At 36.5% G+C, this 24,364-nt stretch overlaps 2 protein-coding genes across 2 annotated transcripts; one reads left to right on the top strand and one right to left on the bottom strand.

Moving 5' to 3' along the window:
• The first annotated feature begins 8,598 nt into the window (after positions 1–8,598).
• On the top strand, positions 8,599–16,030 carry LOC142611048 (eukaryotic translation initiation factor NCBP). The gene is made up of 6 exons (XM_075783060.1): positions 8,599–8,929; positions 10,625–10,720; positions 10,828–10,932; positions 11,909–11,986; positions 15,441–15,560; positions 15,654–16,030. The coding sequence occupies exons 1-6, from the start codon at positions 8,732–8,734 to the stop codon at positions 15,783–15,785; spliced, it is 729 nt and encodes a 242-aa protein (XP_075639175.1). The 5' UTR covers positions 8,599–8,731; the 3' UTR covers positions 15,786–16,030.
• Positions 16,031–18,555: 2,525 nt separating this feature from the next.
• LOC142610632 (superoxide dismutase [Cu-Zn] 2) lies at positions 18,556–23,612 on the bottom strand. The gene is made up of 7 exons (XM_075782498.1): positions 23,447–23,612; positions 23,256–23,360; positions 23,080–23,175; positions 22,966–22,997; positions 22,590–22,665; positions 18,978–19,031; positions 18,556–18,793 (listed from the first exon to the last, which is right to left on the bottom strand). Exons 1-7 carry the CDS (start codon positions 23,532–23,534, stop codon positions 18,765–18,767), a joined length of 480 nt encoding a protein of 159 aa, XP_075638613.1. The 5' UTR covers positions 23,535–23,612; the 3' UTR covers positions 18,556–18,764.
• Between the last annotated feature and the right edge of the window lie 752 nt (positions 23,613–24,364).

Raw genomic sequence — 24,364 nt, forward strand, 5'->3', positions numbered from 1 at the left:
GATTTTTATATCTTGCTGTCCTTTGATCTGCATCTATCCTTACCTCGTCAATGAGATCGAGGTCAAGACGAAGTTTTTCTTCATTTTCCTTCTCCTGGTACTTCATCACTTGATGGTTAGCCATATGAACTTCCGCAGGTATGATTGCTTCACTTCCGTAGGTTAGCTTGAAAGGGGTTTCTCCTGTTGGAGTCCTCACAGTCGTCCTGTAAGTTCAAAGAACACCTGGCAATACATCTGGCCATACTCACTTTGCCCCTTCAAGCTGAGTCTTGATGATTTTCAGTAAGGATCGGTTTGCTACTTCTGCTTGGCCGTTTGCTTATGGGTGGGAGAGGAGTAATAGTGATTCTTGATTCCAAATTACTCACAAAAATCTCTGAAATGTGTGTTGTCGAACTATCGTCCATTATCAGATACTAGTACTCTAGGTACCCCGAACCTGCATACAATGTTCTTCTAAACACAATTTTTAATATTTTGCTGAATAAATTTTGCCAAAGGTTCTGCTTCCACCCAGTTGGTAAAGTAGTTAATGCCCACTATCAAAAATTTCATCTATCTAGTTCCTAGTAAGAAAGGACCTAAGATATCCAGTCCCCATTGCGCAAAGGGTCATGGGGCCATTATTGGGGTTAGGTACTCCGAGGGCTGTCGTGGAACATTGTTGAAGCATTGACACTAGTCACATACCTTGACATAAGCCTTAGCATCTGCTTGGATAGTTGGCCAGTACTAGCCTGCATGGACGACCTTATGGACTAGTGATCTCGCTCCCGAGTGATTCCCATATGCTTCTTCATGGACTTCCCTCAATACATAGTTTGACTTGTCCTGAGCTAGGCACTTTAGGTAGGGCTAAGAGAAGCCTCGTTTGTACAGTACTTCATCTATGGGGACGTACTTGGCAGCCCTGACCCTCAACTTCCTAGCCTCGTCCTTATCTTCTAGAAGCCTTCCTTCCTTGAGATAGACTATTATTAGAGTCATCCAATTTTCTCCCCCTCCTATCTGCTGTATTTCTAGAAGGTCTATACTCGGCATGTACTGAACTATGTCATACTTGTCCATAATTCCTCCTGCCAAAGCATTTGCTTCCATGTTTTCCTCCATCATGAGTTGAATAAAACTGGTTTATTTAAACTTCTGGATGAGCCGCTTTACTTTGTCGAGGTATTTTTTCATTCGATCCCTCTTAGCTTCACATATTCAATTCACTTGATTAATAACCAATTGAGCGTCTCCTTGAACTATTATTAACTCTGCCCCCAAAGACTTGGCCAATTCTAGCCCTTTAAGGAGAGCTTCATATTCAGCTTCGTTGTTGGTGGTTTAGTATTGTAGACGGGCTACATATTCCAACTTATCTCCTTTAGGGGACTTTAGTACGACTTCAATCCCTCCTGCGTATAGCGTAGACAATCCATCTACATTGATAACCCACCTTTGAGCCTCTACCTCTTTGTCCAGCTCGTCCTAATTGAGAGTGAACTCTGCAATGAAATCTGCCAATGCTTGTGCTTCTATCGCACTCCTCGGTTGGTACTTGACATCAAACTCACTAAGTTCCACAGTCCATTGAATTAGTCGTCCTGCAGCTTCCAACTTGTTTATTACTTTCTTTAGGGGATGATCTGACAGGACGTTGATGACATGAGCTTGAAAATAATGCTTCAGCTTCCTAGAAGCCGTGACTAAAGCAAAGGCTAGCTTCTCCATCATTGGATATCGTCCTTCTGCTCCTTTTAGCACCCGGCTCGTGTAATAAACCGGCTTCTGAATCCGCCCTTCTTCTCTGATCAATGCCAAGCTCACTGTATGTGGGGACACCGTTAAGTACAAGTATAATTCTTCGCCAGGTACGGACGGGCTCAGCAAAGGTGCTGTGGTGAGGTAAGTTTTAAGGTCCTGGAAGGCCTTTTGACACTCGTCCGTCCACTCAAATGCCTTTTTGAGAACCTTAAAGAATGGTAAACATTTGTCAGTGACTTTTGAGATGAACTTATTAAGGGCTGCAACTCGTCTGGTGAGAGATTGGACTTCTTTGATATTCTTCGGTGGCTCCATATCCAGTATCGCCTGGATTTTGTCAAGATTTGCTTCAATTCCTCTATGCGAAACCATGAACCCTAGAAACTTCCCTAACGAAACTCCAAAAGCACACTTGCTTGGATTTAACTTCATGTTATACCGCCTAAGTGTATCAAAGGTTTCTTAAAGATCGTCCAAATGCTTCTCCTTGTCCAAACTCTTTACCAGCATGTCATCTATGTAAACCTCCACATTCCGTCCGATTTGTGGACGAAACATACGGTTAACTAGTCTTTGGTAAGCCGCCCCCGCGTTCTTTAAACCGAAAGGCATCACCTTATAGCAAAATAACCCTTGGCTAGTAATGAATGAGGTCTTCTCTTGATCTACCTCGTCCATCCTTATTTGGTTGTAGCCTGAAAAGGCGTCTATGAAACTCAGCAATTTATGACCCGCTGTTGAATCCACCAGCTGGTTAATGCGTGGCAATAAATAACTATCCTTGGGGCAAGCCTTGTTCAAATCAATGAAGTTCACGCACATCCTCCACTTGCCATTAGCTTTCTTGACCATAACCACATTAGCCAACCAATCTGGATAATACACTTCCCAAATAAATTTCGTCGTGGTTAACTTCTGGACTTCTTCTTTAATGGCATTGTCTCGTTCAAGAGCAAAAAACCTTTTTCTTTTGACGTACAGGCATGGAGTAAGGATACACGTTTAGAAGATGGGTAATGACACTTGGGTCAATACTTGGCATGTCCTCGTGACTCCATGCAAATACATCAAGGCTTTTCTTCAAAAACTGGATTGAAGTCTGCTTTGTCTTCTTTTCCATACTTGCTCCAATTCTAGTAAACTTCTCAGGGTTGTTTTCATCCAAAGGAATATCCTCTAGTACTTTAGTGGGCTCCGCAGTAATCCTCCTCTCGTCTATGCTCATTGTGTATACATGCTCGTCCATAGCCAACATGGCTAAATAGTACTCTCTGGCAGCTAATTGATCTCCTTGCACTTGATCTACTTCATACTCAGTCGGGAACTTAACGGATAGATGGTAGGTAGAGGTTACCGCCTTCCAATAATAGCATTGTACGATGATGAACATGTTAGGATTAGTGCCCTTAAATCCTATTGTATGATGTTATGTATTTTATTATGTATGACATTATGTATGACTTAATGTTGTGTTTAATAAAATTGTTTTGTTATTATCTAAAAATGATGGTAACATGAATATTAGGACATTATTATATAATCCATGAGATGCATTGTATGTGATTTAGTCATAGAAGATGTAAATCACAAGTTCCTTGTAAACTCAAAATGTAGTTCGTAGTTGGTGATGAAAATTGGGCATTTCATCTGCGAAGACTATAACATATCAACTAAGATGATTTGTCTTGATCATGGAAATGTAGATTTCTAGTTGGTATATTGATGTGTTTTAAAAGTTAAAACATATTGAACTGGACTGGTGTGAAATTTATTATTCTTCTAACGACTGTCAATTGAATAATAAACTCACAACTTCTATTTGCATGAACTCTTAATCCTGAGAGAATAATAGACTTGATCATGAGGTGTAGGTTGCTTTGATATATCAGGAGTGAGATCTAGATTAATGGTTAAAACCTCAGTATGTTGGACAACCACATTTAGTGTTGATGGAACATATATTCTCAAGATGGAATTCATAGTCTCTTAATAGAGATACAAATATTCATTTGAGATAAGTTTAATGGATTTGTTATTCAGAATGTTAGACCTAACTACTTTAGTAAATAGTTACTAGAGTATATATTTATGAAATTGGATTTCATAAATATATGATGAATAACTTAAAAGATTAAACCGGGTACTCAAGGATAAGATGTAGTAATTTACGAAGTGGCAGTCTACATTCATGACTTTGTGTTACTACAAATATTTAATGAAGGGGTTGCATGTACAATAAAGTCTTGGGATATAATTTATAAGTAAGGCCTATAGTGCAACTATATTTATATAGTGGTATTAAATATAGTTAATGGTAACTTTGGACTTGTCAAGAGTTGACAGAAAAACCCAAGGCCTATTAGAGCTAGTGTCTTATTGGTCCCTTTTGGTCCCACTTCAAGCCACACACTTAAGCCCAATTGGAAAGGCCCAAAAGGCCAGCCCAATTAGAATAATCGGTTAGACACAAAGGGAAAAATATACAGAATTTTCTGTAGAGAATTTTGTAAGAACAATCATTATGAAGTGGTGTAAGAAGTGTTAGACACTCCTTGACATTCTCCCTTTAGAACTGATTGAGAGACCACACATCTTAGGCCTTAGTGGAATTGGAGTGAAGATTGAAAGTCTTCCCAAGCACTATTGATCTTCGTTTTGAAATTCACCGATCTAAGGTACACTCTTTTGTTCTCAAATTTTGAAACTTATATAGTACATGTTAACTTATATGAATGAAGTAGATCCGTTATTTTTTCGCTACCCACATGCATATATCCTTCAGAACAATCAACAATAAGTAAGTTTACCTCTTTGGTTATTTGTTGTGGGTACGCTCCAACTACCACAGGCAATGTAATAGTGCCCACAGGTTGCATCTTCATTCCTTCAAATCCTACCAAGGGCGAATTCACTTGACGGAGCTAATCTCTTCCTAGCCTCATTTGTTGGAAGGCGGGGTAATACAATATGTCCTTTAAGCTACCATTGTCTACCAACACCCTTCTGATCCTATAATCGGCAATGAGCAGGGTAATGACGATCGCGTCGTCATGTGGGTGGTGAACTTTTTTAGCATCCTCGTCCGTGAACGTGATGGCTTGCTCGTCAACTACCCTCGTCCTTGGAGATCGTCTAGACAACTAGACGTTTTGCACTGCCTTTAGGTATGTCTTTCTGGACTTGGATGACTGACCTGTTGAGATTCCCCCTATAATAACTCTTGTTTTTCCAAGTGGGGGTCATGACGACTCCTCTACCTTTGCCTTCAACTTCTCGTCCTTGTGGTCTCGTCTAAGAAAATTCCTAAACTTTCCTTGCCTGGTGAAATTCTCTATTTACTGCTTCAAATCAAAACACTCGTCCGTGTCATGCCCATGATTTCTATGAAAGCGGTAATACTTATTCCTATTGCGCTTGTTGGGATCTCTTTTCATTTTCTCTAGCCACTTCAAGGATGGGTCATCCTTGATCTGCATAAGCACTTGTTCAAGTGGCATATTCAAGGGAGCGTATTGCTGATTCCTCGCTGAAGAACTCGCCTTCTTGCTAGCTCTATCTTTTTTCTCTCCCCCTCGAGCCTTCTTTGGATGAGGGCCCTGCTTAGGATGACGCGAGAGATCCACTTCCATGCGCTCTGCTTTCTTTCTCTTCTTGGCTATGATTGCATCCCCAACATTCATGAAATTTTGGACTGAATGGACGAGTTCAACCATGGTTTGTGGCTCTTGCTCGTAAAGCTTATGAATGAATAAATCAAAGTTGACCCTATTGTGGAAGGTGGCCAATAGCAACTTATTGTCCATCTCGTCCATCATCAAGGCTTCTCTGTTGAACTGGGTAATGAAGGACCGCAAACTCTCATTTTCTCCTTGTTTAATAGTTAGCAAACTAGAAGAGGAACGCTTGTGGTTGTCCTCCGATAAAATTGTTGACGAATAACTTACTCAACTCTTCGAATGAGCCCACAGTGTTTGGGGGTATCTTGCTGAACCACACTCGCGTTGGTCCCTTGAGGGTGGTAAGGAATTCCCTGCACATAATCTAGTCCGGAACTCCCTGAAGGTGCATAGTAGTCTTGAAGGTAGCAATATGATCACACGGGTCACAAGTTCCATCATATGAATCCAAGGAAGGCATCTTAAACTTTGGGGGTAAGGGATGACTATTGATGGAAGCCGTGAAAGAAGAGTCCGTTCGGTGAACTAAGTCATCTACGGGGTTCGCCCTTCTCATGTTCTACCTCATTTCGTCCATAGCTTTTCTCATTTGGTCCATCTCCCTCTCCAAGTACGGTACTCTTCTTGAAGCAGTACCCCTTGATTGGTTTTCGGGTTCAGCATTTTCTCCTCTACCTTCTTGACTCTAGGCTTGCCTTTCCGCGTGTCTTTCATGGTGTTGCCTCCTTAGACTGATCTCCCTATTCAACTCTTGGTTCTGACGGGTTAATTCCGCCATGGCGGCAGCTATGAACTATATGTGTTGAATGGAAGGCGGTTGCATGACAGGTGCTGACTGATAATCACAGTGGGGATTACTAGAAGCATCCTTACTCTCCTGGTGGCCTGGGCTGGTAGCCCTTGATCTTGTCCGAACCATACAGTCTTTTGTCGGGGAAAGACGAATCTTCAAAACACAAGTAATCGAAATCCTCACAGACGGCGCTAACTGATAATGCGAAGAAAATCAGTAGGCTAGATGCTTCAGGCTTCGAAGGGCTAGCAACTGTTTTGAAGGCTTGAAAAAGAAAGAATAAAAAATGATCAAAGGTGACCGGGGTGAACCGGCCAAGAACCCTTCGATGCCAAAGTTAGTTTTCCTCTCAAGTTCTAGAGTTCCAACTTTTTTGGAATCGTAAAAACGTACCTTTATTTGGTCTGAATGAGTGTTTATATAGTGTGTCCTGGAAACGGTTATTAGATTTGTAACTTCTCCTGTATTTGAGGAGGTCAGAGGGTTCAAGGATAACTTCCAAAACCACTATAGGAGTTATATATTTTTTCATATAACTGTCATTGGAAGTTAAGTTTTTAATAAGGAGTTGTAGCAATGAACTTGGATCTCACTCATGCCTTGGAATAATAACATGTGGTTCCATCGCCAGCTCTTGTAGGCTAATCCACACTTAAGAATTCCCTAAGTGTTAGGCGTTGTCCAAGAGCCTTCCTGACGAACGTACCTCGTTCCCACGGATGGTCGTCCTTCCATGGATGACCTTCTTATGTGGGATGTCCCTTATGTTCTGGACGCATCCTATGGACGAGTTGGAGTTGGTTAGATTTTTTAGTTCACCATCATATTTAATCCCACATTGAAAATTGTGTAATACACGTGTACACCATGGTTTTAAAAATTGGTAATGTTAAAGAACAATTTTTGGTCTTGGTTCTCAAATTTTACCAATTTTATGAGTTTTTTGGACCAGATTGGTGCCTGGTTCCAGTTTGAATCGGTTTGACCAGCCGATTCGGTCTGGTTTTTAAAGCCATGGTGTATGATGCTAGTTTATTTTGACGAGGACCTTGGTAAGATGGTAAATGCATTCCACCAAAATCCACAAGTCGCGAGTTCAAGTTCGATCAATCTCTTCAAAAAATTAGTGTTAAAGTTGCCTATCATAACTTTTTTCAGACCCCGTAAAAGTGAGAGTTTTGTGCACCATGTACCACCCAATAAATTATTTTTATGGTTCATGCATAATACTTATTATGTGTTTTAATATTTTAGAGCTTAGTTTTGATTATGTGATGTATTATATGTTTCTAATATGAGTTCAAAAATGTAAATTATTAGTACTTGCAAAAAAAAAATGTAAATTATAAGTTATATAATATTTGGGAAATTAATTTTGATTATATTACACATCATTGATTATATTTGGAAAATTAATTTCAATTATACATTATATGTCACTAAAATGTTTAGGCCGTATCCATTATTTAGTGATTTTTTAAAAAGAATTTTTGGGTTAATTACAACTTATCCACCTATGATTTGACTGAAATTTAAATATGTATCTTTGCTCTCTTTAATTTCTGTCTCTTCTCAAAACATACAAAACATAAAAGAATATGTTTTGTATGTTTTGAGAGGAGAGAAACATAAAAGAGAGCAAAAATACATTTTTGGTCTCATTTTTAACAATGGTTGGTTACAAAACCCTAACTAAGCCAACCAATCAATTCATGAAGCAACAGAGAAAAAGTTGATAGGAACAATTAGGCCCTTAATTCTACTTATAAAATTGTAATTAAACATGATACTTATTTGGTGCAATCATGACTTTTAAGCCAAACTTTTGACTCTTTATATGTATGTGTTACTATAGTTAATTTAATTTAAAATTTCAAGTGACTCACTAATTATTATGATAGTTTTGATTAGATTTACGTGGCTTACGAACAAGTATTTTTATTTTCTTTTTGAGGGAAAGACAAAAACAAATAAGTAAATTTTGTTTGATGGAGTAATGTTAGGAATACAACATTTCACAACAAATGTTGAGATAGAATAATGCTAAGTGACAAGTTTTAACTCACCTTCCACATCTCCTAATAGTGGTGTATATTAGTATATCTAAAATGGTTTAACTCTTGAGTATATAATAAGGACTTTAAATCTTTTTAATTCACACTCATCTTTCAATTAACCAACTATTTCTTTTTTTAGAATACAAAATATTTATAACACACACATATCCCGTCCCCTACATAAACATATTTTATTTGGAGTGAAACTTTTGCTCATTCAATAATAGGGACCGGGTCGGGTCGGGTCGGGTCGGCTCGGAAACTTCCATCCCTGTAAGCGAGAAGTATATAAGAGAATCTCATTCCCCCAACCCAAAAATAAAAAACGAAAGGCTGCAGTGTACAGGGTTTTTTTTGCTTTTTTGTTTTCACTTCTTTCTGTCTTGGTTTCAGTCTGGGTGGAGAGAGAGAAGAGAGAGAAAACTAGGGCTTTTGAAAAGAAGAAGTTGAAAATGGAGTTGGTAGTAGAGAAGAAAGAATCAGATAGCAACAACAACAATGGTAACAACGGTGATAACTCCCAGCCAATTCTAGAATCTTCTTCTTCTTCATGGTCAGCCACTGCTGATAGCAACAATAACAACAAAGAAGGCGAAGATGTCCGTGAACGCCAAGCTCGCGACCTCAGAGCTGGTCTTCATCCCCTCAAGGTCTCTCTTTCTCTCTCGCTCTTTCTCTAAATTCATTGTAAACTCTGTTTATTTTTTAATTTATGAATACTAGAAATGCGAGGCTCTAAGAATAATTTGATTTTAGAAATTTAAGAATCTATTTAAACAATCTCTGACCTAGCAACATTTCAACTAATCAATATCTGATAGATCAAATATAGTTTGTTTGTAGTAGCTGTGATTTAAGTGAGAGATAGATAGAGAAATAGGACTGAATTGAATTGTTGGTAACTTGGTTTTGAAAGAATGTGAGTTAGGTTACGTGAATGCTGCTTATTTGAACAATTAGGAAAAAAAGAAGAAGCTTAAACTCGAAGTTGAAATTGGATTGGAAGCTTTGAATTGAAACTCACTATCTTTATGAGTTGAAATGGTGACAGACGACGGCACGAGTTTTGCTACATCTGGCTATCAACTATGAATCATCCACCCCTAATCTGGATTAGTATTATGTATTCTTTTCCGTCATTCTATCATATCCAAAATATACTCTCTATCAATTCCTTAGTCGGCAATCGGCATATCTATTTATATCTATTTATTTTTTCCTGTTTTACTACTTCTACTAATTTTTTTTTAGATCTTCGGTTACCTTTTTTTTGTTCTCTCTATGTGAATCAACTCACTCTTTCTTTCTTGTCCGCTACTCGTTCACCTTTGCACATGATCATACCAAGCCATCTCAAATGATTTTCCCTTGTCTTTTCATCAATAGGGGTCACCCTGTTTTTAAGCAAATTTCATTCGTTTTGAATCCTATCTTGTATTTTTATACAATATGTATGGCTAAAAAAACCATTGCCCCAATGTAGGCTACATATATTCCATACATAAATAAAAATTCCTCAATCATGGAACTAGAATTTTAATGTCATTTTTAATATGGTTGTACAAAATTAAATTGAATTTGTCAAATCATTTTACAGTTCGGAGAAAACCCCTTAAAGGTTGTAATTATTGTATGGGTATGTGGAACTGGTGGTCTGCTATAGGTTAGCCCTGCCTGATATGATATAAAAACGATGAGTAAAATTGACATTTCTTGATAATCAACCTGGCATTGATTTTTTTATCAAAATAATATTTGTCTATTAACTATTTAACTTTACGAATCTAAATGCAGTGCAATGAATTCCATTCTACGTAATTTTTTATATATATTATGTGTAACACCATAGGGTTAAGGAGTAGTTGCTTCCAGCTCATTTTCATTGGGAACTTAAATTCTTTTCTACCTTCCTCAATTATGTGAATTTGAATACTGAAAAGGAACATTTTTACCCTCATAAAGGCTTGCATGTGGCCTTGGGTGGGGAAAAAAGTTTTTGCTTCTATCCCTGATGGGAGCTTTATCTAAATCAGGCTTTGAAGGGTCTTCTATCCCTTAGTTGTGTAATGCAACTGAGGTGGCCTCTCATTGCCTTTTCCTGTAGGCATATTAAATTCTGGTTAACTTAGAGATCTAGATTGACAACAGTTTCACAACCTTTTCAAATTATTGGAGGGGTGAAATTTATTCTATAAGGTTTGACTGAATTTAAATTTTAGCATGAAATGCTATATGTGGTTTCGTTATTCTTTTGTTGTCTAAAATTTAAAGCCGTTTTAGAAAATTTATAATCACAATGGTTTATTAACACTTTTTTTTTTTTTTTTCAATGTCTTTATGATCAGTACAAGTTTGTTTTTTGGTACACTCGTCGAACCCCTGGAGTTCGAACGCAAACATCATATGAGGACAATATAAAGAAAATTGTGGAATTTAGTACGGTAAGTTCTTGGAAAATACCAGATTAGTGTGAATTGTTACCTCATTTTGAAATTCACTTTCTTTGAACATTGTCTTCATTAGCACTCTGAACATTATGTGTGCCTAGGTTGAAGGTTTTTGGGTCTGCTATTGCCACTTGGCCCGCCCCTCTTCTTTGCCAAGCCCAACAGATTTGCATCTTTTCAAGGATGGAATCCGCCCTCTATGGGAGGTAAATTTCTAAGGACTAAGCCTGAATTAAGATGTTCCTACTTTTTTCTCCTTTTTATATGTTTTTTTTTAAAGTAATAAGATTTATTGATATAAAAAAAGGGACGCCTTAGTACACAGGAATTGTATAGGGGTCAAAGAAATCAAGTACAAAAATTACAAAAATCTAGAAAATCAAGAAAGGAAGAGTAAGATTGGTTTTGCAGAGCAGACAACCAATCTACTGAGGTTCTGAAGAAAAATAACTTGGGGTCTGAAATGGATCTCTCATTATCTTCAAAGCACCTACTATTTCTTTCCCTCCAAAGAGACCACATGAGACAATAGGGAACGATTATCCATATATGACTGTTCCAATGACAACCAAACCACCCTTGCCAACAAACTAGGAGCCCCACAACTTTGGCATAACCCAACTTACTCCAAATAAGCCCAAAACCATAGACCACAAGTCCATGGAAATTGGACAATGAAGGAAAAGATGGTCAATTGATTCACCATTACACTTGGACATATAACACCAATCCAATTTCCAAACCTTTCTTTTTCTTAAATTATCAATCATCAAACATTTCCCCCAACCTGCAGTCCAAACAAAGAAAGCCACTCGAGAGGGGATCTTTTGCTTCCATATGCTTTTCCAAGGAAAGCATAAATCATTAGAGCCCGCTAGCAGACAATAATAAGCATTAACCATAAACCCCTTAGTTCTATCTGGTTTCCAGCTCATTTATCCTCCCCAATTCCCTTTACAGAAGTTCCATTTATGGTATCCATGAAGCTCAACATAGCCTCCAATTCCCTATTATGTACAGCCCTAAAGAAACTTACATTCCAATGAAGAACTCCATTTGTAAACTTCTTAAGCTCAGCCGCAGCCACACTTGCCTCCTTTTTATATGTGATTAGTTAGGACTTATAAAGGTTTGAATTTATCAACAGTACTCACTAGTTAAATAAACTTTGTTGTTTCTCAGGACTCTGCTAATTGTAATGGCGGTAAGTGGATAATACGATTCAAAAAGGTTGTCTCAGGTCGCTTTTGGGAAGATCTGGTAAGGGGAAAGGCTTAAATTACTTTTTTTTTTTTTTAATCTCATAAGTGTGTAGTTTCAAGTTTGCGATGCTATATTCATATTCGTAGTTAATCTCTTTCTCTTTGATTTGATAGTTTCTGACTTGTTGCCACAAGTCCTATCATAAGTTCATATTGGGTGTTTTCAACATTTTATTTCATTTGAGCCATTTCATAAATTTGATATATGTCACTTTCACGCATTTAGGCTGTTTTATTGAAAATCTGATGTACTTAGAATTAAGTGGCTTCAATGGCAATTGCTATTTATCAAATGAAACTTGTTGGTTTTGCCAATTACTGAAATTGATCTTTGGACCATCGTTCCAGTTTTTTAAGGAAAGTTTCATTACTTATGAAGTTCTTGGCTGTGTGTCATTTTACATAGTGCATATAGAATGCTGATGATGAAATTTTTTTTACATATAAGCAGCAGTAGTTTCGGCTAACTGAATTTATCATGAAATTTAAAAAGAGGGCATTGATTTGAGAAGCCTGTTTGCACACATGCAGCTAACCATAAGCCCCTTAGTCCTAATGTTGTTTTAGATCTTTGGTTACCTTTTCTTTGTTCTCTCTATGTGAATCAACTCACTCTTTCTTACTTGTCTGTTACTCGTTCACCTCTGCACATGATCAAACCAAGCCATCTCAAATGATTTTCCCGTGTCTTTTCATCAATAGGGTCACACTATCTTTAAGCAAATTTCTTTCGTTTCGAATCCTATCTTGTATCTTCATACAATATATGTATGGCTAAAAAAACCATTGCCCCAATGTAGACTACATATATTCCATACATAAATTAAAATTTCCTCAATCACGGAACTAGAATTTTAATGTTTTTTTTAATATGGTTGTATATAATTAAACTGAATTTATCAAGTCATTTTATAGTTCTGAGAAAACCCCTTAAAGGTTGTAATTATTGCATGGGTATGTGGAATTGGTGGTCTGCTATAGGTTAGCCCTGCCTGATATGATATAAAAACGATGTGTAAAATTCTGGTTAGAATAGAGACAATCTAGTAATTTCGAGTTTCTGTCTCATGGCTTCAAATTCTGATTTGAGATTCTGAACCCAGTCCCTACCTAACATTCTACATGCTGGTCTGTAAAGCCAAGCCACAATTGATCTTAGTAAAACCTATAGCCCCTTTCTGCACCAAAAAGTATGCTCTTTTTGCAGTGCTTCTCAAGGGCATAAAGCCTTGTAAACATAATATAGTGATTTTGAGCTTGGTCTCATGTCTTCAAATTTTTACTTGGCTTTTGAACTCAATCACCTACCCTATATTGTACCCTAAGTTCTGTGAATCCTAGCCAGTATAAATTGATAAGTCTTATGGTTCATTTCTACTCCAACAAGTATGCATATGATTTTAAATTCCATTCGATTAATTGGATGACAATTTGTCAGCAAATGCTATATGGAGACTTGGGTATTAAATGCTTTTTATGTTTTAACCGTGCTTTATTGGGGAAATGGTTATGGCTTAGAGAAAGAGGCATTATGGAGAGCAGTAGTTGATAGAAAATGTGAGAGTGATTGCGGTGGACGGGTTTTAGGTGTGCTTCATGAACCACATGGTGTAGTCATTGGAAGCATATTAGAAATGGTTGGCCAAAATTCTTGAGGTTCATCAGATTTGAAGTTTGAAATGGCCATTGTATTCAATTTTGGCATAATGTATGATGTGGGGATGTGATACCTAAGGAGGTATTTCGAAACTTTTTTGCCTAACCCAGTCTAAAGAAGCCTATATGGTGGAGTATTTGCCCTGGAATATTGATGTTATTCATTGGCATATTACTTTTAGAACAAGGTTTCTCTATGAACTAGTTTGAAGAGAAATCCTTCAAAATGCTCATATATCTTTTATTGGGTGTGAATTTTGAAAATCTAACTTTTAGATGCATGTTCCTTGTGTTCTTAACCTGTATGTCAAATTTCGTTCAAATCGGATATTATTTACTATTCGATCAATAAACTTATTTTTTATACATAATTTTAGACTACAAAAATTTGAAAAAATTTAAACACTTGATTTATGAGCAATGATTTTTGATCTTCTTGCAATTTTGTAAGCATGGAGAATTTCAAAATTCACACACAATAAAAAGATATATAAGCAGTTTGAAGGTTTTTCTCCAAACTAGATTGGAGAGAAACCTTTTTGTTACTTTTAAAAGAGATGTGCATGATTTGGAATTAGAGATTCTACAGGATTTCCTTGATCTTAACTGTTCTATTAAGATTGAAAGGGATGGAGAAGATAGGATTTGCTCGATACCAACAAGGACCGGTACGTTTGAGTTAAAATCTTTTTGCGGGGTTCTTTCTAATGGGAATCCTCAATAATTTCCATGGAGAAGTATTCAGGGCATTAAGGTTGCCATAATTTTTTTCTATGTTTTACGCAGACAAATGCTTGAGTGAAATTCCTTACCATGGGTAATCTTCCAAAGAAGATTTTTTGTTTAGAAGAGTGGTGTTTCATGGGCAAGAATGGGGAGTTCATAGACCATTTGCTCATTCTTTGTGATTTTCCTTATAATCTATCATCATTGGTGTTTTGTTTGTTTGGGATTCAATGGGTTATGCCATAAGAGAGTTGTGGATTTGTTAGCTTGGTGGAAAGGGGCTTTTCACAGACATCGAAGTGTAGATATTTATAATGTGATTCTTTTATGCATCATATGGACTATTTGGAGAGAATGGAAGAATACTTTTCAAGGGGTAGAATGATTGCCTTTGGAATATTTATTACACACACCTATTTATTAGTGGATGGCTGCCTTAAGTGGTCATTCCTTTTCTGATTAGGTGTAATTTTTGGATTTATGTGCCTTTAGATGATGTATTGTAGCAATTAAAGTACACTTGCTGTGTACTTGGATTGCATTGTTTTTTCTTTTCAATCATATATATATATGTCCTTGGGCTAATTGGGTTCAATGGGTTGTGCCAAAAACCGTGGGGATCTCCTAGTTGGCTAGCGAAACTAGTTTGGTACTCACCTATGGTATGGAATTTAGCCCCTTGTGTTTGATTTGGTTATTGTGGAGGGAACATAACAATCATACCTTTGAGAATGTGGTGGTTTCGGAATCCCAGATAAAGACATTCTTTCTTAGACAGCCAAGAGATTGGTCGGATGTCTTGAGGTTGAGTGATAGTAATACTGTCACAGAATTTATTCACTTTCATTTGCTTGTAATTGTTGACCTATGTTTTTAGGCTACCTTGTGTTTTTCCACACATGAGGTAGCTCATAATGCTATAAAATACATTACTTATTAAAAAACAGTATCCTCCTTGAGAGATCTAAGCCTAATTTCCACTACATGCCACCCCTTTTAGGGATTTTAGGACCCTTGGTTTAAATTGACTTGTCCTTTGTTTTGTAAGTTAGTCCTGCCTACCTGTGCAGGTTCTTGCATTAGTGGGTGACCAACTTGATTATGGAGATAACATATGTGGTGCAGTACTAAGCATTCGTTTCAATGAGGATATATTGAGTGTGTGGAACCGCAATGCATCTGATCACCAGGTTGGTGGTTTTATAATCTCTCTTGGCACAGACATACACTTTACATGCACAAAATACTTATGTAATACCTTGACCTTGGTTTATTTGTACCAGGCTGTAATGGCTCTCAGAGATGCTATTAAACGGCACTTAAAGCTTCCCCACGGCTATGTTATGGAGTACAAGCCTCACGATGCCTCTCTGCGTGACAACTCATCATACAGAAACACATGGTTGAGAGGGTAGAGCTCTATGCTGGATTCTCTCATTTTGCAACCATATGTGTAATCAAAGTCTTCCTGTCAAGGTGACTGCTATATAGGAAATTTATCTACTGATAGCAGTCCATTAATCCTGCTCTGCAATCTAACAACTATGTGGGGGTGTGTTGTGATTGGTGACAATCCTTTAGGTTGAACTGAATTTACTGTTAGTTGCATTTACAAATATCTGGTTTTATAATGAAATTTTATGGTACGTTGCATACCTAATGCTTGCTAATACTTGGATGCCAGTGTTGTGAATAAATGTGCAATGGCTCACTCTAGGCTTGTTTCACTCTGGTGGTGAAAAGGGATAGTGGAGACCTGCATAAGCACTAATTCCGTTCTTTAACAGCATCAGGTCGTATTCAAATTTAAGATTGCATCAGAAATGTTAATGTTAGAATGATTTTGTTTTTGTTGAAATTCTTTTCCCTTTCTAGTTAATTGTTCAATGGTTCAAATCCTATTGCTATCAACCCCTAAAGTACCCTTTACCTTTATAGTAATAGATGAGGGATAAACTATGATTATGGGGGTAACAACTGACAACATCTCGTCAATCAATCTTGATGGATCTCACCCATTTCTTAAAACTTGAAAGAAAACAAAAGTTTACTGTGAGTCGCAAAACAACTTCTTGAATGGTAACTCTGATGGCTCATCTCATGAGATGCCCTCTTTTTGGATGGTAGATTGAGGATAAATTCCGGTGATTTGATAGAGCACCACTAGGAGAAATGGATCTTGGACTATTTGAGTATGTTGGGCATATGCCACTGGTCTGATTATTATTAATGAGAGACTCTTTTGATATTTAAAGTACGTTTGATAAACTATAATAAATAATGTAATAATTATTTCTATATTATAACTATTTTTTAGTTGAGTCAAATTTTTATTACGAATAATAGTCATTTTTTATGAATAATTATTCTTTAAAATAAAGAAGTCTTTTTCTAAAATGATTGTAATAGTTATTTTTTAGTAGATGTAATAATTTCTAAAATTAATATATTTTTAATTATTTTTTTTATATACACAACAATTATAAAAATAAAAAATCATAACAAATAACTCATTTTTCTCTCAAATTTAAATAATATCATTTTTAAGGAAATATCATAACAATTATTTCTCCAAAGTTGTTATTTTTTCTTATTATTTCAATTGAATAGTTGTAATAGATGTACTTAGGGCTGTCCACGAGTCGGGTTGGGTTAGTTTTGGACCTAACCCGGACTCGACCCGCCGGCGTCGGGTGGAGGGGCGGAGGAACCCGTAACCGACCGCCGGAAAAATTGATTGAGTCGGTTTCGGGTGCGGGTGATCGTCGGTCGGGCCAGGCGGGCCAGGCGGGTCGCCGGAATAAAGAAAGGATCGAAATCTGGAAAAAAAGCGTCGCCGGAATCTGAAAAAACTCGCCGGATTCTGCATTTTCTCGCCGGATTGTACATGTTTTTGCTGAAAATCGCTGGGCTTTGGCCGGATTTCCTCGAATCAAAGCTTGATCTCGTCAGATCTCCTCTATTCGAAGCTTGTTATCGCCGGATCTCCTTGAATCTAAGCTCGATCTTACCAAATACAGTCGAGTTCTCTTTAGATCTCCTCGAATCTAAGCTTCATTTTGCCGGAGTTGGCCGGATTTAAGCATATTTGAGTGAGGATTTGAGCGGATTTGAGTAAAGAAATGCCAAACGTCGCCGGATCGGAGCTAAGAAACCCAAATGTCACCGGATTTCAGCTTCTTTTTGAGGTTTTGTCGGGTGGGTCGGGTAGATCGGGTTCTTGAGGATGAAACCCGTCACTCGACCCGCCGGGGTCGGGTTCTGAAGACTGGGACCCGTCACCGACCTGTCGGAGGTTTCTGTCTGGCCGTGACAGATCGGTTTCGGTCGGGCTGATCGGGTCCGGCGGGTCGTCGGGTACTCTGGATAGCCCTAGATGTACTTGCGCAATTTATATTATTTGTCTTTTAAGGTGAACTAATGCCTAATAAAGTTCTATAACAATTATGTTATAATATATGTACAACATTCTTTAAAACCATTTTATTTAAAACATTACAACAATATCCATGCATTGCATGGTAACTTACTAGTTTATCTTAGTCGAAAATGATTTTACATAAGAATGAAAATAGATAAATGTTGGAATACAAAGGTAGTGGACAATAAAAATAGATAAATATTCTAATTCTCTTTTCAACTACTATGATGTCAAAAGGAATAGCTTGGTCAAGCTCCCTACAAATACTTCTACAATCACCAACAACTGGAAAATCGGATAATAAAAGAACCCAAATGCTCTCACTCTCTACAGAGTGAATTAGATGATTACAGGTTCATATAAGGAACTTAGCCAAGTCCAAAATTAAGGGAATTAAAAGGATACCACTTATTTTGCTGAAAACTGAAAACTGAAAACTTATTGTTGAAAACACTATATCAAAATAATTTTTAAAGCCGAAAATACTGTATAACACTTATTGCCGTGAACAGTGCCGTGAGACCCGGGCTCCAAAACACAAAACGCAGATTAATTTCTACGCAAGCGCACGCTAATAATCCTCCAACTTGAAGGAAAGAAAAAAGAAAAAGGTCCAGCAAAACTGACACCAGCTTCCTCTAAAATTGCAATGGGGTCAGGCTAATTGAGAGTTGAGACTCAAGATCCAGCCTTGGTGGCCATACAAGTAATAGATCAAGGCATTGGAAGCATATAAAGGTGTTGCAAAGACAAGAACTTGGAAGTTTTCCAGAGACCAAACTATAAATTTAGATGATCATGCCCACAAATCCGAAAGGTTCACAGATAAGATAAAAAGAGTTTAAAATGTAATTTCAGTTTCATTCATAATCATGTACATTCCAAATGCTTTCCAAGGCCCTTCTGCGGGAGAATTACATATTGCATCCATGTATGTTTCATGAACCTATTGATTATTTGCAAGCAATCCAACTTAAACTGATGATTGAAGCCCAATGATACCTGACCAAAATTGATGTATAAACGTTAGGCTTCTTTACGTATGAATAATGAATAGAGTTCAGATGAAACAAAGGTGCAATGGGAACTGCTGGGTTACACTATTGCATTCCCTACCCTGCTTTGCTGACTGCATTTCAAAATTCTCTCCAAAAACATAACGAAAGCTAAGGGAAAAAATATTTACCACATCCAACTCTTGCACCAGCGTTCCCAGTACTCTTGCTGAGTTCATGTCCACCTGTTGCATTAGTCAGTTTAATTAGTGAAATTCCAAGAATGTGATGACATATATGTTTACATAAAAAATAAAAAAGTGGCAGCTATTTGAGAACAAGAACTTTCAGACAGAAATAGCTAACCACATTACTGACCATTGTGGGACGTAGCAAATTGTAAGAAAAAGTGAAGCTGGCCGATTAGGCGATTAAAATTATAGTTTTTGGAAATATTTTAGAAATTTTAAATAGCCTTGTGTCCACCTCACATCATTCTGTGCGATATAATAAGGAGGGATGAAAATTCTTCACTTTGAGCATGTTTCCAAAAACCTGTCTACCTACTACAAAAATTCAAAGCAGAGAGCTACAGGCCACCAAAAAGTCTAAGCATCTATAAAGTCATCCCTTTAATTTGAGTTGTTATAGGAAAGATTTATGGGGGTTCTTCAGGTGATGCTTGAAACTGTCCCAATTCCTAACACATATTAAAGACCCAAATCCTCTATTTAATTCTTAGCGTTTATGGCTCATAGAATGAGTTGCTCGAGTTTCCCCCATGTCTTTTTATCACCTGCATGAAATTTTGTCTTAATTTCTGGTGAACCTTAGTGAAGAGGAAGACTTTTGTGATTAGTGTTTCATGCAATCAAATTTTTATACCTGTTTCTCACTGATATCAACTTTATTGATCCCACCAAGTGAACCATGGTTCTTCAAGACAGAAGTACCAGACAATCCACACTTGCAAGCAATGTTTAAGGATATAATTGTTTCAATCAGTACAAACTGAGCTTCTGGCCCATTCTCTTGGGTGATAAAAAGATTGTCATTTGGAACAACGAAAAACCCTTTGTTTAAAAGGAGGGGCTATGTCCTAGATAGGGTTCATTCCTCTTCTCCCTACTATGATTCCATGAAACATATAGAATCTCCCTGATTTTTGTTTAATACTATACCATTCACATCAGAGTCTAAGCTTGTTTCCTACAACAAAAGACCTCCATTTCATACATCACCCTTCAAAGTGAACTCCAAAGAATAAAACCTCAATGACGGAATCAGATTATAACCTCACCCATTTGGCTTATCATAAATGTCAAAACTTTATATGTCCATGAGCTCTAGCTCAAATGGCACCTCATTTCCTTATAAAATTAAGTGGAGACGGCAAGGTTGTGGGTGTCACCAATCGGGTGCCCGTGTAATTACCAATAAAAAAATTGTTAGAGCTACATAATAATTCCATGCCCATGTAAACCATTGGCATACAGCTCATATCAGCTACCAACATCTGTCTAGACTATTTCTATTATTTATTTTTTTGTTGACAAGGATACCGTGGGTGATGCTAAAGATAGTAGCGTCCCTTATTTTTGGATGGAGGAATTGGCTAAGGAAACATTCTTCAAATATTTGGAATATGATTCTAGCTTGCCTTAATTGGTTAATTTGGCAGGAATGTAATAATCATACTTTTGGAGATATTGTGAGATCTACAAATCTTTTGAAGCCTATACTAGTTGGGACTTTGTTTCAGTGGGTTAGAATTTGGGGTTTTACACAATGTTCTTCCATTTATGATTTTCTCCTTTATGTTCATATCTCTTTTTGAGTTACTTATATTCCTTTTAAGCACAGAGTGTTCACCATCGTGAACACGATGTCCTTTTTATGCAATAAATCTTTGATTATGTATCAAAAAAAAAAAATGATGATGAGGAACCCTCTCAAGGAACGAGACAATGGGACCACTCTTGAGGGGTAAAACCATAGATGCCTATACACCTCAATTAAGTAGGCATCGGGTAAATCATGAAATGTTTCAGCTAAGAGTCGAACCAGAGACTTTTGAGTTAAAAGTTAGCCCAAACACTATTTTTTACCATTGAGGCACCCCGGCTAGAGGCATCTATCTATCTAGATTATAATAAACATGTAAAATTTCTTTTCTCATATTTTCCTCAAAAAAATTCCAAATATAATAAACTCTCAAGATGAAAATCCATCTAGATACATGCATGTAACCTAGGCTTCCCATCTAGATTCGTACCACGGTAAACGTTAGGCTTCACCACCTAAGAGTTGTTTGGAATCACCACCAAACACAATACAATTTTACAGAAATAACCTCTGATTATAATACAAAATAAACCATCTGGAGCTTTATATAGAGCTTCTAGGAAAATACGAGATAAAGATAAATAACCCTAAAACGAATCCTAATCTAACTCAAATATTAATCCAAACTAATGCAAATTCTAAACTAATCCTTATCTAAGAGGATGAAATTTAATCCCTATCACAACTCAAACTAAACAAATAAAAACATTAAAATCTAAAATTATCTAATGAAAATCCAAAACAAAATATTGAAATAGTTTATGGTTATGCTCCTGCATCAGTAACTATCCTAGGAAAGTTACACCCAGAGCTAATGGATTCCTACAATAGTCTGAAACTTACAATCTGGATCAGGCACAACCTTAACCATTAATTGTAAAATATGTTACCAATTATTAGAAAAAGATGGGATATCTAGCCACAATCTGAGAAACATATGATAAATCGGCCAGAGAGAGAGAGAGAGAGAGAGAGAATATAAGGAGTAAGGGAAATCAAGAATGGAAGATTTTCACATTCCAATACACCAATCCTGGGGAAGAGTATTTTCTGGCTCAACTTGAGGAGTGTTCTTCTTGGATTCCTATATAATGTGCAAACATTATATGCTTAAACCTGTGGATAAAATTTTATTCCAAGCCTGATAGCTAATTGGTTCACACGCACAGTCCCAAATGTAATAATGTGTTCAGGTGAATACAGAAAAATATGTAGCAGGTGTGCCACCTAACATAGAAAATATCTCCAAACAAGGTCTAAAAAAAAAAAATTATAACTTAGCTAGTTATAATATGATGGTAATGCTTAATGAAAATTAGGTCACATGACAAGCAACTCTAAGCACAAAGAGAATGACAAGAAGCAACTCTATTCACAATGAGACTTACAACCAAAAATAAGCCTTCACTTTAAAACATAACATTTAAAAAAAAACTAGGAATATTACTGAGGAAGCCATTATACTTAATAACCATGAGATATGAAAGAGGAAGTTTCACAAAGTTGGAGAGACTAAGAAGTAAAAACACTCTTGATATACCTCAAAATAAATACATCAGAACCATAAAGGGAAAATTTAAAATACAATAGCAAGATTGGTGAGTTGGAAAGAGAAAAAGAAGTATGTTTCTAATTTTAGCAAAACTTTCAGATCATTTCTAAAATTTCCGCAATTAAAGCTTCTTATTATCTTTATCCATCACAAACTCAAAATCCTTCAAATATAAATTTATTCATTCTTCAATAATAATGAATACTTCACTTCACCCAACAAAATTACAGCAAAAGAAGCATAACCGTGTTGGCAAAGATTTTCACAAATTTTCATATTCAGTTCTTTTCACATCCAACTGGCTTAAGCTTTTGGGACAGTGGTGTCTAACACATAACTCTGCCAAAATCATGTAGATCCCACGTATTATACAAACACTATGTAAGCAAATTAAATATACTCTCACCTCTACCAAGATCATCAGGATCAGCATGCACAACAACTGCCCTCCCAAGTATGGAATGGGGACCAACGAGCGGAATCTACAGAACGTAACAGTGTCAGTGAGAGAGGACAATTTTATATATTCAGAGAACACTACAGTTTAAGTAAAACTAAGACCCATAACAATGACAGCAAAAGGAATAAAATTCATCCCATTCCCATTCCCATTCCCATTCCCATTGTGAGTAACACAGCATTATGGATATTAGTTAAATCATACAGAATTAATATTAGGACATCACATTCCCTTCTTATTATTAACCTACTGTCAACTTGAACAATCCAATGAAAAGAAGCAGAAAAGTTTTGATGCCATAAATAAAATATAAATTGATTACCTGGTTGTCTTTAATGGAAACCTCAGCTACACCTGAAGGGGATATAAAATTAATGACAACGTTTTACTTAAACTGTATGTGCATGAAATGAAACACACATATACAAAGTATTACCATCTGGGCCTGCAACAACGTTTCCCAAATCACCAGCGTGACGCACTTTATCAATAGGAGATCCATGATCCTTGTTTAATGGATTGAAATGAGAGCCTAACAAAACAAAACTTTCCCATTATTATTTAGTATTAACAATAGCCAAATAGCAATATAGCATAGCATAGAATTAGCACCAGTGGAGTTGCAGCCATTAGTGGTATCACCAAGGGAGTGAATATGGAAGCCATGGAGGCCTGGTGAGAGCCCTGTTATCCTGCCTTTCACATGGGTTGTTGACCCTATATGTAAGTATAAATAAATAAGTATATATAATTATGTAAAATCGAATATCACAACAAAAAAGCAGAGAGAGAGAGAGTGAGACCGTTGGTTTCCTGGACAAAATGGATAGAGCCTCGAACGTTGTTATCCCCGGAGAAGGAGGAGATGAGAGCCACCGCTTTGAGACTCATTTCATTTACTCATGTCATGTGTTTGTGTAAACCGTGATAGTTATAGCCCGTCTCATCTCGTCTGCTTCCTTTTGTTTTTTTTTGGGCTTTGGAGTTTCCGGCCTTTTCTCTTCATATAACTAATAAGACAAATTATAAATATTTTTAGGTAAATATTTTCTCTTCATCGTTAATGAGCATTTGGAAAAATAATGAAATTTCAAAGAAAAATTGAAAAGATTGGAAATGTGTTAGGCACTCATCTCCCTCAATCCAAGTTAGATTTCTAAAGTACAATAGCCAATATAAACAATTTATATTCTGGCAACCAAGACAATTATAATAGTTACATGGCATATGAACATCTATAGTGAACATTTAGATCTAACCAGTAACCAAGATGACATGTGAACAGTTTCATTTTTTTTTTAATAACATAATATATATATATATTTTTTATTTTTTCATCTTTTATGTGATTTATATGATACTAAAATATGTAGAAGTTTTAATTATGGATATAGGGACATGTTATGAGATGCATGAAACCCTGATATAAATCATACGAGCAATTAATTAAAAAATAAACCTATATCTACATATTAATTTATGAATGCATGAACATGTTATTGGGCATATCATACCTATCTCTAAAGCCTTAACATGTTAAATACTAAAACATGCTAAAAAAGGAATCTATTCTAAACATATTTTTGGATTTCTTTTTTCACATTATTGTAAAGAAAATAACAAAACCTAATTGAACACGTTCTTAAAAAAGTATTAAAATACTACCTACATGAAAATTCTGGATCATAAACGGTTGATTGCCACGTTATAGAGTTTGGTTC

Source organism: Castanea sativa, chromosome 9 (genome assembly GCF_040712315.1).
Source record: "Castanea sativa cultivar Marrone di Chiusa Pesio chromosome 9, ASM4071231v1".
Lineage (NCBI taxonomy): Eukaryota > Viridiplantae > Streptophyta > Magnoliopsida > Fagales > Fagaceae > Castanea > Castanea sativa.